At 44.6% G+C, this 16,421-nt stretch overlaps 1 protein-coding gene across 1 annotated transcript in view; it reads left to right on the forward strand.

Moving 5' to 3' along the window:
- LOC106575230 (low-density lipoprotein receptor-related protein 1B) overlaps window positions 1-16,421 on the forward strand; it is a 162,685-nt gene that overhangs the window by 92,265 nt on the left and 53,999 nt on the right. Inside the window, exons 59-65 of the mRNA XM_082964378.1 lie at window positions 7,126-7,307; window positions 7,791-7,990; window positions 10,035-10,223; window positions 10,410-10,558; window positions 11,210-11,303; window positions 11,571-11,687; window positions 11,910-12,029. Coding sequence (XP_082820504.1) covers window positions 7,126-7,307; window positions 7,791-7,990; window positions 10,035-10,223; window positions 10,410-10,558; window positions 11,210-11,303; window positions 11,571-11,687; window positions 11,910-12,029 — 1,051 coding nt within the window. The remainder of the gene's footprint in view (window positions 1-7,125; window positions 7,308-7,790; window positions 7,991-10,034; window positions 10,224-10,409; window positions 10,559-11,209; window positions 11,304-11,570; window positions 11,688-11,909; window positions 12,030-16,421) is intronic.

Below are 16,421 nucleotides of genomic sequence, written 5' to 3' on the forward strand. Positions count from 1 at the left end.
GCATGGTCCTAGGGCTCAGGTCCTCCGAGAGAAAGACAGAAAGAGAGAAAGAGAGAATTAGAGAGAGCATATTTAAATACACACAGGACACCGGATAAGACAAGAGAAATACTCCAGATGTAACAGACTGACCTTAGCCCCCCGACACATAAACTACTGCAGCATAAATACTGGAGGCTGAGACAGGAGGGATCAGAAGACACTGTGGCCCCATCCGATGATACCCCCGGACAGGGCCAAACAGGCAGGATATAACCCCACCCACTTTGCCAAAGCATAGCCCCCACACCACTAGAGGGATGTCTCCAACCACCAACTTACCGTCCTAAGACAAGGCCGAGTATAGCCCACAACGATCTCCGCCATGGCACAACCCAAGGGGGGGGGGGGCGCCAACCCAGACAGGAAGACCACGTCAGTGACTCAACCCACTCAAGTGACGCACCCCTCCCATGGACGGTATGGAAGAACACCAGTAGGCCAGTGACTCAGCCCCTGTAAAAGGGTTAGAGGCAGAGAATCCCAGTGGAAAGAGGGGAACCGGCAAGGCAGAGACAGCAAGGGCGGTTCGTTGCTCCAGCCTTTCCGTTCACCTTCACACTCCTGGGCCAGACTATACTTAATCATAGGACCTACTGAAGAGATAAGTCTTCAGTAAAGACTTAAAGGTTGAGACTGAGTCTGCGTCTCTCACATTGGTAGGCAGACCATTCCATAAAAATGGAGCTCTATAGGAGAAAGCCCTACCTCCAGCCGTTTGCTTAGAAATTCTAGGGACAATTAGGAGGCCTGCGTCTTCTGACCGTAGCGTACGTGTAGGTATGTACGGCAGGACCAAATCGGAAAGATAGGTAGGAGCAAGCCCATGTAATGCTTTGTAGGTTAGCAGTAAAACCTTGAAATCAGCCCTTGCCTTAACAGGAAGCCAGTGTAGGGAGGCTAGCACTGGAGTAATATGATCAAATTTTTTGGTTCTAGTCAGGATTCTAGCAGCCGTATTTAGCACTAACTGAAGTTTATTTAGTGCTTTATCCGGGTAGCCGGAAAGTAGAGCATTGCAGTAGTCCAGCCTAGAAGTAACGAAAGCATGGATGAATTTTTCTGCGTCATTTTTGGACAGAAAATTCTGATTTTTGCAATGTTACGTAGATGGAAAAAAGCTGTCCTTGAAACAGTCTTGATATGTTCTTCAAAAGAGAGATCAGGGTCCAGAGTCCTTCACAGTTTTATTTGAGACGACTGTACAACCATCCAGATTAATTGTCAGATTCAACAGAAGATCTCTTTGTTTCTTGGGACCTAAAACAAGCATCTCTGTTTTGTCCGACTTTAAAAGTAGAAAGTTTGCAGCCATCCACTTCTTTATGTCTGAAACACAGGCTTCTAGCGAGGGCAATTTTGGGGCTTCACCATGTTTCATTGAAATGTACAGCTGTGTGTCGTCCGCATAGCAGTGAAATTTAACATTATGTTTTCGAATGATCCCCAAGAGGTAAAATATATAGTGAAAACAATAGTGGTCCTAAAACGGAACCTTGAGGAACACCGAAATTTACAATGGATTTGTCAGAGGACAAACCATTCACTGAGACAAACTGATATCTTTCCGACAGATAAGATCTAAACCAGGCCAGAACTTGTCCATGTAGACCAATTTGGGTTTCCAATCTCTCCAAAAGAATGTGGTGATCGATGGTATCAAAAGCGGCACTAAGATCTAGGAGCACGAGGACAGATGCAGAGCCTCGGTCTGACGTCATTAAAAGGTCATTTACCACCTTCACAAGTGCAGTCTCAGTGCTATGATGGGGTCTAAAACCAGACTGAAGCGTTTCGTATACATTGTTTGTCTTCAGGAAGGCAGTGAGTTGCTGTGCAACAGCTTTTTCAAAAATTTTTGAGAGGAATGGAAGATTCGATATAGGCCGATAGTTTTTTATAATTTCTGGATGAAGATTCGGCTTTTTCAAGAGAGGCTTTATTACTGCCACTTTTAGTGAGCTTGGTACACATCCGGTGGATAGAGAGGCGTTTATTATGTTCAACATAGGAGGGCCAAGCACAGGAAGCAGCTCTTTCAGTAGTTTAGTTGGAATAGGGTCCAGTATGCAGCTTGAGGGTTTGGAGGCCATGATTATTTTCATCATTGCGTCAAGAGATATAGTACTAAAACACTTTAGTATCTCCCTTGATCCTAGGTCCTGGCAGAGTTGTGTAGACTCAGGACAATGGAGCTTTGGAGGAATACCCAGATTTAAAGAGGAGTCTGTAATTTGCTTTCTAATGATCATGATCTTTTCCTCAAAGAAGTTCATAAATGTATTACTGCTGAAGTGAAAGCCATCCTCCATTTGCGAAGGCTGCTTTTTAGTTAGCTTTGCGACAGTATCAAAAAGAAATTTCGGATTGTTCTTATTTTCCTCAATTAAGTTGGAAAAATAGGATGATCGAGCAGCAGTGAGGGCTCTTCCATACTACACGGTACTGTCTTTCGAAGCTAGTCGGAAGACTTCCAGTTTGGTGTGGCGCCATTTCCGTTCCAATTTTCTGGAAGCTTGCTTCAGAGCTCGTGTATTTTCTGTATACCAGGGAGCTAGTTTCTTATGACAGATGTTTTTAGTTTTTAGGGGTGCAACTGCATCTAGGGTATTGCGCAAGGTTAAATTGAGTTCTTCGGTTAGGTGGTTAACTGATTTTTGTCCTCTGACGTCCTTGGGTAGGCAGAGGCAGTCTGGAAGGGCATCAAGGAATCTTTGGGTTGTCTGAGAATTTATAGCACGACTTTTAATGCTCCTTGGTTGGGGTCTGAGCAGATTATTTGTTGCAATTGCAAACGTAATAAAATGGTGGTCCGATAGTCCAGGATTATGAGGAAAAACATTTAGATCCACAACATTTATTCCATGGGACAAAACTAGGTCCAGAGTATGACTGTGGCAGTGAGTAGGTCCAGAGACATGTTGGACAAAACCCACTGAGTCGATGATGGCTCCGAAAGCCTTTTGGAGTGGGTCTGTGGACTTTTCCATGTGAATGTTAAAGTCACCAAAAATTTGAATATTATCTGCTATGACTACAAGATCCGATAGGAATTCAGGGAACTCAGTGAGGAACACTGCATATGGCCCAGGAGGCCTGTAAACAGTAGCTATAAAAAGTGAGTGAGTAGGCTGCATAGATTTCATTACTAGAAGCTCAAAAGACGAAAACGTCATTGTTTTTTTTTTGTAAATTGAAATTTGCTATCGTAAATGTTAGCAACACCTCCGCCTTTGCCGGCTGCACGGGGGGTATGGTCACTAGTGTAACCAGGGGGTGAGGCCTCATTTAACACAGTAAATTCATCAGGCTTAAGCCATGTTTCAGTCAGGCCAATCACATCAAGATTATTATCAGTGATTAGTTCATTGACTATAACTGCCTTGGAAGTGAGGGATCTAACATTAAGTAACCCAATTTTGAGATGTGAGGTATCACAATCTCTTTCAATAATGGCAGGAATGGAGGAGGTCTTTATACTAGTGAGATTGCTAAAGCGAACACCGCCATTTTTAATTTTGCCCAACCTAGATCGAGGCACAGACACGGTCTCAATGGGGAAAGCTGAGCTGACTACGCTGACTGTGCTAGTGGCAGACTCCACTAAGCTGGCAGGCTGGCTAACAGCCTGCTGCCTGGCCTGCACCCTATTTCATTGTGGAGCTAGAGGAGTTAGAGCCCTGTCTATGTTCGTAGATAAGATGAGAGCACCCCTCCAGCTAGGATGGAGTCCGTCACTCCTCAACAGGCCAGGCTTGGTCCTGTTTGTGGGTGAGTCCCAGAAAGAGGGCCAATTATCTACAAATTCTATCTTTTGGGAGGGGCAGAAAACAGTTTTCAACCAGCGATTGAGTTGTGAGACTCTGCTGTAGATCTCATCACTCCCCCTAACTGGGAGGGGGCCAGAGACAATTAATCGATGCCGACACATCTTTCTAGCTGATTTACACGCTGAAGCTATGTTGCGCTTGGTGACCTCTGACTGTTTCATCCTAACATCGTTGGTGCCGACGTGGATAACAATATCTCTATACTCTCTACACTCGCCAGTTTTAGCTTTAGCCAGCACCATCTTTAGATTAGCCTTAACGTCGGTAGCCCTGCCCCCTGGTAAACAGTGTATGATCGCTGGATGATTAGTTTTAAGTCTAATACTGCGGGTAATGGAGTCGCCAATGACTAGGGTTTTCAATTTGTCAGAGCTAATGGTGGGAGCCGTCGGCGTCTCAGACCCCACAACGGGAGGAGTAGAGACCAGAGAAATCTCGGCCTCCGACTCCGACTCGCTTAATGGGGAGAACCGGTTGAAAGTTTCTGTCGGCTGAATAAGCGACACCGGTTGAGCATTCCTACAGCGTTTCCCTCCAGAAGCCATGAGAAAGATGTCCGGCTGCGGGGACCGTGCGAGGGGGTTTATACTAACGTTACTATCTGTACTTACTGGTGGCACAGACGCTGTTTCATCCTTTCCTACACTGAAATTACCCTTGCCTAACGATTGCGTCTGAAGCTGGGCTTGCAGCACAGCTATCCTTGCCGTAAGGCGATCGTTCTCCTGTATATTATAAGTACAACGACTGCAATTAGAAGGCATCATGTTAATGTTACTTAGCTTCGGCTGTTTGAAGTCCTGACCAACCATGTCCAGATAAAACCTCCGGGGTGAAAAAGTTGAATGAAAAAAGTTGAGTGAGGGAAAAAGTAAAAATATACGGTAATGAAAAAGTAAAAAACCGTCAGGTAGCAAAGTAAGATCGGCAACAAAACGCACAGCAGCGTAAACAAGTCTGCAACGTAGGGTATGTAAACATTATATAAAGTGGCATTGTTTAAAGTGGCTAGTGATACATTTATTACATAAATGTTTTCATTATTAAAGTGGCTAGAGATGAGTCAGTATGTTGGCAGCAGCCACTCAAAGTTAGTGATGGCTGTTTAACAGTGATGGCCTTGAGATAGAAGCTGTTTTTCAGTCTCTCGGTCCCCGCTTTGATGCACCTGTACTGACCTAGCCTTCTGGATGATAGCGGGGTGAACAGGCAGTGGCTCGGGTGGTTGTTGTCCTTGATGATCTTTTTGGCCTTCCTGTGACATCGGGTGGTGTAGGTGTCATGTAGGGCAGGTAGTTTGCCCCCGGTGATGCGTTGTGCAGACCTCACTACCCTCTGAAGAGCCTTACGGTTGTGGGCGGAGCAGTTGCCGCACCAGGTGGTGATACAGCCCGACAGGATGCTCTCGATTGTGCATCTGTAAAAGTTTGTGAGTGTTTTTGGTGACAAGCCGAATTTCTTCAGCCTCCTGAGGTTGAAGAGGCGCTGCTGCACCTTCTTCACCACGCTGTCTGTGTGGGTGGACCATTTCAGTTTGTCCGTGATGTGTACGCCGAGGAGCTTAAAACTTTCCACCTTCTCCACTACTGTCCCGTCGATGTGGATAGGGGGCTACTCCCTCTGCTGTTTCCTGAAGTCCATGATCATCTCCTTTGTTTTGTTGACATTGAGTGTGAGGTTATGTTCCTGACACCACACTCCAAGGGCCCTCCTCCCTGTAGGCCGTCTCGTCATTGTTGGTAATCAAGCTTACCACTGTAGTGTCGTCTGCAAACTTGATGATTGAGTTGGAGGCGTGCATGGCCACGCAGTCATGGGTGAACAGTGAGTACAGGAGAGGGCTGAGAACGCACCCTAGTGGGGCCCCAGTGTTGAGGATCAGCGGGGTGGAGATGTTGTTACCTACCCTCACCACCTGGGGGCGGCCCGTCAGGAAGTCCAGGACCAGGTTGCACAGGCAGGGTCGAGGCCCAGGGTCTCGAGGTTAATGACGAGTTTGGAGGGTACTATGGTGTTAAATGCTGAGTAGGTATTCCCCTTGTCCAGATGGGTTAGGGCAGTGTGCAGTGTGATTGCGATTGCGTCGTCTGTGGACCTATTGGGGCGGTAAGCAAATTGGAGTGGGTCTAGGGTGTCAGGTAGGGTGGAGGTGATATGGTCCTTGACTAGTCTCTCAAAGCACTTCATGATGACGGAAGGGAGTGCTATGGGGCGATAGTCATTTAGCTCAGTTACCTTCGCTTTCTTGGGAACATGAACAATGGTGGCCCTCTTGAAGCATGTGGGAACAGCAGACTGGGATAAGGATTGATTGAATATGTCCGTAAACACACCAGCCAGCTGGTCTGCGCATGCTCTGAGGACGCGGCTGGGGATGCCGTCTGGGTCGGCAGCCTTGCTAGGGTTAACACGTTTAAATGTTTTACTCACGTTGGCTGCAGTAAAGGAGAGCCCACAGGTTTTGGTAGCGGGCCGTGGCAGTGGCACTGTATTGTCCTCAAAGCGAGCAAAGAAGTTGTTTAATTTGTCTGGGAGCAAGATACCATGGTCTGTGACAGGGCTGGTTTTCCTTTTGTAGTCCGTGATTGACTGTAGACCCTGCCACATACCTCTCGTGTCTGAGCCGTTGAGTTGCGACTCTACTTTGTCTCTGTACTGAGGCTTAGCTTGTTTGATTGCCTTGTGGAGGGAATAGCTACACTGTTTGTATTCGGTCATGTTTCCGGTCACCTTGCCATGATTAAAAGCAGTGGTTCGCACTTTCAGTTTTGCACGAATGCTGCCATCAATCCACTGTTTCTGGTTGGGGAATGTTTTAATAGACGCTGTGGGTACAACATCACCGATGCACTTGCTAATAAACTCGCTCACCGAATCAGCGTATTCATCAATGTTATTGTCCTGTTTGAAAAGACTGCCTGAAATTTCAGTCTGTTTTGGTGGAATGGAGATTTGGCCTGCCACGGTGACATCACCAGGTAGTAAATTGGTTAATAGACCAATAAGAAAGAGAATTCCAAACTCTCTGCCAATAACAGCTACTTTTCAGTTTTCCCCTCCCCACTCAGACAGCTCGAAGCCAGTCCTAGGAAAAATCTTGCTTGAGAAATTGCTCTTTGCGAAAATGAGATTTGTTTTCTTCTTTTTGACAAATTTAATTGAAAACAATCACATTAAGGTACTTAATTGTTACTCAGAAATTATTTTATATTGAGATAAAAATGTCCCTACCTGTTTCCTCTCCTCTAACCCACAGGTAATCCACAGGACGTCCACCCCCAGTGCTCTAGCCGTGGACTGGATAGGTAAGAACCTGTACTGGTGCGACATAAGGAAGAAGAGTCTGGAGGTGTCCAAGGCTAACGGACTCTATCCTGTGGTACTGGTCAGCACTGGTCTGGACAACCCTACCGACCTGGCTCTGGATGCAGACACTGGGCATGTACAACTCTCCATCTTCTCCATCTCTCTTTACATCATGCTACGTGCTACTATCTATCACAGTATCATCTGGAGAGAATGAAACCAGAACGAGATTTAGCTATGTCTGTTGAGAGAAACCAATGACTATCAGAAGAAATACCAGCTAATCAGTTTGTTACTGTGTAAGTGTACCTATGCTGTTTTGTTTCTAAGGCAGCCAACTTTCTGCTCAGGCTTTGAAGTCTAGTACTCATTTTGATGTTGAGTTTCATATCTCACGTAAACTACTCCATAATGAGAAGTAAACACAGTTAGATTTACCAAATTTTTGTCATTTAGCAGACGCTCTTGTCCAGAGCGACTTACAGTTACTGCATTAACCTTAAGATAGCTAAGTGAGACAACCACAATTCACAGTTCACATAGCCCATTTGACCAACGAAGTGGAGAAGTGTAGCCTAAGGTATCTAGCTGAAAACTGTATTCATTCCTCTGTAGTTATGTGTTCTGGATCGACAGTGGAGAGTATCCCCATATTGGGAGAATAGGTTTGGACGGCAGCAGCCGGACGGTGATCAGCGATACAGACATATTCAGCCCTGCAGCTCTCACCATCGACTACACAGCAAAAAGACTTTACTGGGCTGACTCGCATCAAATTCTCTTCTCAAACATGGACGGTTCAAAAAGACACAAAGGTAAGGGACAGTGAATTAAGTATTTCCCTTGGTCTGTCTGTCTGTCTGTCTGTCTGTCTGTCTGTCTGTCTGTCTGTCTGTCTGTCTGTCTGTCTGTCTGTCTGTCTCTCTGTCTCTCTGTCTCTCAACTCTCAACTCTCAACTCTCAACATTTGATGGCTCAATTGGCTTTGTAAATAATCATTTGTGCAGATTTAAGGTCAGGTTGTCATTGACATTGTCATCTATCACTTGCCTCACCCCCCTTATCCTACCTCATTTGCACACACTGTATACTTTCTCTATTGTATTATTGACTGTATGTTTGTTTATTCCATGTGTAACTCTGTGTTGTTGTTTGTGTCGCACTGCTTTGCTTTATCTTGGCCAGGTCGCAGTTGTAAAAAAATAAATACAAAATTAATTGAGTGTACTTTTTCAGACTTTAGATAAAAACCTTGACATTACTGTGAAACGGTTTGTCCGTGATTGATTCAACTCCATAGAAACCGAGCGTGAGCCAAGTCATTAATATGCCTGTTCCATACACTTCAAAACAAGGTGTTAATTGGAGTGAGTCGCTATCTATCTCTGGCGTTCAACCTGTGAGAAATGAGATAAATGTTTTTCTCACCTTTTTTTTTAGTTATTCATTTGGTCTAACACAATTTTTCCACAATACTATTTGGTTCACGAACAAAACATGATGTTATTAAACAAGGCTTAAAAACCTCTTAAGGATCCGACCCTTTTCATACATTTTTGCCTCAAATGGCATATCCAAATCTAACTGCATGTAGCACAGGACCTGAAGCAAGGATATGCATATTCTTGATACCATTTGAAAAGAAACACTTTTAAGTTTGTGGAAATGTGAAATTAATGTAGGACAATATATCACACATTCGATCTGGTAAACAAAAATACAAAGAAAAATACATGCATTTAATTGTATTTTTTTTGTACTATCATCTTTGAAATGGAAGAGAAAGGGCATAATGTATTATTCCAGCCCAGGCGCAATTTAGATGTTGGCCAATAGATGGCAGCAGTGTATGTGCAACGTTTTAGACTGATCCAATGAACCATTGCATACCTGTTCAAACTGTTGTATCAAGACTGCCCAAATGTGCCTAATTGGTTTATTAATACATTTTCAAGTTCATAATTGTGCACTCTTCTCAAACAATAGAATGGTATTCTTTCCCTGTAATAACTACTGTAAATTGGACAGTGCAGTTAGATTAACAAGAATTTAAGTTTTCTGCCCATATCAGACATGTCTGTCCTGGGAAATGTTCATGTCACTCACAACCTCATGCTAATCACATTAGCCTACGTTAGCTTAACCGTCCCGTGGGGAGGACACCGATCCTGTAGAGTTTTTAAAGTGAAGTCACGACACTCTCAACATATTTTTATTGTTAATTTAATTTCAGATTTTCATTTTCAACAGCCAGTTTGTGATTAGCTGTAGTACTTATAGTCTACTCCGTGCTCTACTAAGCCATGCTGACTGACAGATAGACAGTCCATTTAGTCATGTCTTTACTCCTCTTTGCCTGCAATAAAACACCACAGAGCCTGGCAGCTTGTCACAGCAATTATTCAGGACGAGCTGTGTGTGTGTGTGTGTGTGTGTGTGTGTGTGTGTGTGTGTGTGTGTGTGTGTGTGTGTGTGTGTGTGTGTGTGTGTGTGTAACCGATGTGAAATGGCTAGTTAGTTAGCGGTGGTGCGCGCTAATAGCGTTTCAATCAGTGACTTTTGCGGCTTTTGTGGTGCGATGGGTAACGATGTGTGATGTGTGCAAGGGTCCCTGGTTGGGGCGAAGAGAGGGACGGAACCTACACGGTTACGTGTGTGTGTGTGTGTGTGTGTGTGTGTGTGTGTGTGTGCGTGTGTGCAGCAGATTCCTCATAAAGCAGAATCAGATGGACGTAATGTAGAAGTGGCATGTTAATCTATTGTGTGTGTGTGCGTGCATGTGTGTGTATTCACGCGTGCGTGTGTGTGTGATCTGACTGTATTCCAGACTCTGATTAATCAGTGCGTATTCCATTCCAGTGCCTAGTCAAGACATCCGGGAGGTGACAGGGCTGACTCTGTTTGAGGATGTCATCTATTGGACGGATGAGAAGTCCAAGTCGCTGAACCGGGCCCACAAGACCTCCGGGGCTCAGGGAGCAGAGCTGCTCAGATACTGGAGAGCCATCCACAACATCAAGGTGTACCACCCTCTCCGCCAACCCGACGGTAATTGTCTAGACACTCAGTGTGTGTGTGTCTGAATGCCTTGGAGAGAGAGAGAGAGAGAGAGAGGTGTTTCTTTTTAATTGTAATGAGCAAATGTGCCCTCAGACTAATGATGCTGACAGCAGAGTTGAGGGGAAAGGGCTCTAGCTGTGGATGTTGGTTTTAGTCTCCCTCTCTCCGCCGCAGTGCCCAAACACCAGTGTCAGGTGACCAACGGAGGCTGCAGCCACCTGTGTCTGCTCTCCCCCGGGGGAGGTTACAGGTGTGCCTGCCCCACCCACTTCTACCTGGCTGCAGAAAACAAGACCTGCCTTTCCAACTGCACAGCCAGCCAGGTCAGTGGCCCTTTTCTCCTACTGCTTACAGAAATATTTGACATATTTGACAATGTTATCCAGAGCGACTTACAGTTAGTGAATTCATCTTAAGGTTGTTAGGTGGGACAACTACATTTCACAGTCATAGTAAGTGAATATTTCCTTAGTAATAATTAGAGGAGTGCTTATATTTGACATGTTACACACTTGTAACATGTCAAATATATGTTTGTCATGGGAATGTGTTTCTTGCATATCCCAACTCCCCCTGAGACACCCATAGGGAGTGGGGTCACGGCCAGTGTCACCATTGTCCAGCACCCCTGGATCAATTGGGTTAAGTGCCTTGCTCAAGGGCACAGTGTCAGATTTTGTCGGCTTCGGAATTCAAACCAGCAACCTTTCGGTTACTGGCCCAACACTCTAATCACAAAGGCGACTGTACCTGCCACCCAATAAAGCAGCTACCAGCTAAGTCCGTGCTAGGAGGGGGAGTGAGAGGGGGGGGGGGGGGGTGCTGTGGGATAGATTAAGATACATTTTGAAGAGGAATGTTTTCAGATGTTTTTGGAAGATGGGGAGGGACTAGCAGAGGCTCTGACTTCAAAATCTTAATGAATGATGATGATGTTGAAATCTGAAGCTTTCTACTGTTGTTGTGTCCTATAGTTCCGCTGTGGGACAGATGAGTGCATCCCCTTCTGGTGGAAGTGTGACACGGTGGATGACTGTGGGGACGGGTCAGACGAGCCTCCAGACTGCCGTGAGTCACCATCAACACACGCACACACGCATACACTTGACAAAGTCCCAGTAAGGGTTGTCACATTTTCTGTACACACCAATTCACAATTACACAATCAATTCACAGCCCTCTAGTGGAGCAGGACACTAACTGCACAGTACAGTACAGAAACCGTTACAACCCTTCTCCCTGGTCTTGTTCACTAGCTGTGCTTCTATAAAGTCGGTGCAATGTGTGTGTGTGTGTGTGTGTGTGTGTGTGTGTGTTTTTGTTCTTTCCTCACAGCTGAGTTTAAATGCCAGCCAGGGAGGTTCCAGTGTGGAACTGGTCTCTGTGCTCTGCCTCCATTTATCTGTGATGGGGAGAACGACTGTGGGGACAACTCTGATGAAGCCAACTGTGGTGAAGTCCTTTTGTCATATTATTGACCTTTCTTCACATTTCTGGTCATTATCTTAAAAGAGAATGCATACTCATTACTTACCGTTTTAAATAAAGTCAATAAATAAATTCTGACATTATCCGTCCTATTCTGAATCCGACCCAAAAGTTTCCACAACTGTCAAAAACGACATTGTAGACTACCTCGGTTAAGGCTAACACCTTTGTTCATACTATCTACAGAATCGTACATCTGTCTATCTGGACAGTTCAAATGCAGGAAGCGTCAGAAGTGCATCCCACTGAACCTGCGCTGTAACGGACAGGACGACTGTGGAGACGGAGAGGACGAGACAGACTGCCGTAAGAGTCAAATAATCTGTAGATAGATGGATCTCCATAGATACGGTCTTAAAGAAGATGCTGACTATGTGATGAAAGTTTGACAGCTCTGTACTTTTTGTCGGGGGAATTTCAATTTCACTTGGCCATGAAAAATGAGCCTCTGCAAGAATTTAGATAATAAAGTATTGAAAAGGCTTTTAGTTGTTGGCACTCTGGACATTTCTTTAGCGTGAGAGACAACCCTTTGATGAATGACAAAAGAAAAGAAAGGAACAGTAGAGAGAAACTCAGACTCTGAACAGACAGTCTCTGTGACTTCCCCTCTGATCTTCAAGTCTTGGTCAATGATTCACCCTGTTAACAATTCTCTTTGGATTATAGGAAGCCCCCAGCCTTCTATGTTCATACTGCCATACCTGGTTAATTCTGTTCATAGACACAAGGAAGGTGCATTATTAATAAAAGCCACATGTCCTTGTTATAATAAGAAAAGGATGTGTGTTTCCTTTTAGTTGACCTAGTTTGACCTCACTGTGGATTTTGATTGGAGTTTCATCCCCTGCTTGTTATCCCTCTGTCTTGACATTTTAAAGTTCTGAACTTCTGGGTGCTTCTTTCACTTGTCTGAAATTTACAGCACCAGGTAAAGGTTATGAGACAATTCCTCATGTCTGTGAGAGAGACAGAGAGAGGGTCTTAGTAAGTACCTGTAATCACACCTGTCTGGTTGTCATCATGAATCAAAGTGACAGCTCTAAGACACACTGGAGCAAGGTCTCAAGACACACACACACACACACACACACACACACACACACACACACACACACACACACACACACACACACACACACACACACACACACACACACACACACCATCCATGAATGCCTTATTAGATCACAGTGGTGGGTTAACGACACGTCTCTGAGCTCCAGCCCTAGAAGCAGTCTAATCTCCTTCCCTTCCCCTCCCTGCACCTCCTGAGTCTCTGGCTGCAGTCACATTCAGCCCCAGCCTGGCTCAGTGGTAGAGCCGTGTTGCCCTTGCCCGAAGTCTTGCCCTGAGGCCACTGGGAACAGAGAGGAAGACACTGGTAATTGCACCAGCAGGGGGTTGAGCCACGCTGGTAGGCTGGGGGAAGGTGGAGCTGGGTGGGGGAAGGTGTGAGGGGAAGGATGGGGGGAGGGCTGGAGGAATGTACAGCACCAAGTAAAGTGTTTCTCTGTGGGCTCTATTTTTACAAACCTAACACAAGTGTAAATCTAAGCGCTGGCGGTAGCGCTATAGGTATGGGGGGTGTCAGAAATATTTGTTGCTATTTTCACAACCAGATTTATGGGCGCAGTAGCTGGCAGTGGCGCGGAAGGGCTGGGTTTTGCAAAATAAACAAGTTGAAGATGTATCGAGACTTGACCTCTCACCGGCCAATCAGAACATGCTCCATGGCTAAATATGTGGTAGCTTCAAGTTGTTGAGAGCTTGGGACTTGTCACGTCCTGACCAGTAATAGGGGTTATTTGTATTGTAGTTTGGTCAGGACGTGGCAGGGGGTATTTGTTTTATGTGGTTCGGGGTGGTTGGTTGTTTAGAAGGGTGTTTGATTTATTATTTCCAGGTTTTGGGCTATGTTATGTTTTGTATTTCTATGTTCATTCTAGTATTAGTATTTCTTTGTTTAGGTATTGGGTGTTGGACTCTCAATTAGAGGCAGGTGTTTCCTAGTTGCCTCTGATTGAGAGTCCTATATATAGGTATGTGTTTGTGTTTGTAGTTTGTGGGAGATTGTGCTAGGTATAGCCTTAATGCCTTACCGGCCTGTTATTCGTCATTGTGTTTTGTGTACGTGTTTATTTTGGTTTTTCCTTCTTTGCCAAGTTAATAAAAGAAGATGAGTGCACATTTCCCCGTTGCGTTTTGGTCCGACAATGATTTTTCTTTATCATCTGACGAAGAAGAATGTGACAGGACTATTAAGTTCTTTCTGCAAAAATATGCTTCTGAGATGATTGGCATTAGAATTGGTTTGAATGGTGTCAGCAATTTGTATCTTGTATTCTTTTTAACTTAACAACATGAATTAGGATATGTATAGTACTATATAGGTAGAGAACATTGAACAGAACAAGGCCACATGAATAACAAAATGTTGGCAAAAATGCAGATAGAACGGTGTAGTCCCAAGCTCACATTGTGTATTTATGGTATTTTATGTATTGCGTGGTCATCAACTCCTAGTTGAATGTTTGTCCATTAGAGCCTAGTTTGTTAAATAGCCTACAGAAACAAAATAACAAAAAGTAGGCCTATCCCATATTTGATAAATATGTTGAACATGTTTTGAACAGTAATTGCATGGCATCGATATGGAAATATATTGTTAACGTAGCATTTGCACTAATATAGGCCTACTGTAAAATGCATTACATTGTCAATAAGCAATATTAAATTCACTAATTGATAAGACCTACAAAGAGAGCGAGTAATTTTAATCAAATTCTCCTAAAACGAAACAACTGGTTTTAAACAGGCTATATGTCTAAATACAATTACAGGCACCACCATTGCTCCCCGTGGGCATATAATTGGGCATAATTTCAAACAGAAATTTGCATCCTGTAGTACAAACTCAAAAAAGTTATGGGACAGTGTAAAGTCCATGGAGAATAAGACCACCTCCTCCCAGCTGCCCACTGCACTGAGCCTAGGAAACACTGTCACTACCGATAAATCTACAATAATTGAGAATTTCAATAAGCATTTTTCTACGGCTGGCCATGCTTTCCACCTTGCCATCCCTACCCCGGTCAACAGCCCTGCGCTCCCCACAGCGACTCGCCAAAACCTCCCCCACTTCTCCTTCACCCAAATCCAGCCCATCCAATCTACCTCATCCCCATACTGTATTTATTTATTTATCTTGCTCCTTTGCACCCCAGTATCTCAACTTGCACATTCATCCTCTGCACATCCAACCATTCCAGTGTTTAATTGCTTTATTGTAATTACTTTGCCACCATGGCCTATTTATTGCCTTACCTCTCTTATCCTACCTCGTTTGCACATGCTGTATATAGATTTTCCTACTGTATTATTGATTGTATGTTTGTTTATTCCATGTGTAACTCTGTGTTGTATGTGTCGAACTGCTTTGCTTTATCTTGGCCAGGTCGCAGTTGCAAATGAGAACTTGTTCTCAACTAGCCTACCTGGTTAAATAAAGGCGAAATAAAAAAATAAATATAGTGTGATATTAGGCAACAACGTAGACTACAGTTACGTCATTTAGCAGACACTCTTATCCAGAGCGACATATAGTAGTGAAAGCGTACATTTCATTAAAAAAAATTCTAAGTACTGGTCCCCTGTGGGAATCGAACCCACAACCTTGGCGTTGCAAACACCATGCTCTACCAACTGAGCCACACGAGACCACACAAGACTATGGAGGGTTTGATGCACATCTAAACTTTTGACAAAGATAAAGATCCAATATAAAGAGAAAGGGGGGAATGTCCACTCACCGTTACTGCTCCCAAATATACTATATATAGCTGTAGCATACCATTGCCGTTGATTTGGCCATAGTGACTTAGCCAAGTGAAAGGTAACAAAACAGGCAAATATAGCCTAAAAGCTGATTCAGCACCAATTCCCGCGATTTCCCGCGGTTTGAAAGTTCCAACAGAGGAAAGTGGAAGATACATTTTTTGGACAAAATGAATAACTTTTTTTCTTAAACAGGCTTCCTACGTTCACTGACGCCTTTCATGCAATGGGCATAGCACATAATGAGTCCAAACGTCTCACAGAAATAAAAAGGGGAATGTCTGAGTGTTCTGATATTCATGACATTTCAATAAAACATTGGTGATGTACTTAAGGCTACAGTGTGCTCTGGCAAAATCAATGTCATTACCAACTGCTTTACCGCTAAAACCAGCTTTTGGTCGGCCTTAAATATCCCTAGTTGCAGTCACTGAAATTGGCATATTGGCGCACGTTCTTAAGGACACACCTCAAATATTTCCACCCCTCCCACTTCGGCGCAAGCCAGCTGACATTACACAGGTAAATCGCCGACCCTGGCGCTGGGGCTGGAAAATGCCAGCGCGTCAGTTTTAACATGGCAAAATGATGCGCGCGCGTGAGCGACAGAGCGAGACAGAGAGGATATTTCAGGAGCTGAGTCTCACCCAGGGTGCAGATTAGGGCAGACAGAAGGAGGTTTAGCCTGCGTCTGAGGGCTGAGGGGGATGTCTTTCTGACACAAAGGGAGGTTTAACCAGGGCTAATCACGCTGGGCGGGCTGAGGGTTTAGAGATGCAGCTGGAGCTCTAACCACCTCCATCCCCCCTCCTGCTGGGAAAGAGGAAGCTGTGCTCTGGGTGTCAGGGTACTGTGGCATAA

Source organism: Salmo salar, chromosome 17, assembly GCF_965601325.2.
Source record: "Salmo salar chromosome 17, fSalSal1, whole genome shotgun sequence".
NCBI lineage: Eukaryota > Metazoa > Chordata > Actinopteri > Salmoniformes > Salmonidae > Salmo > Salmo salar.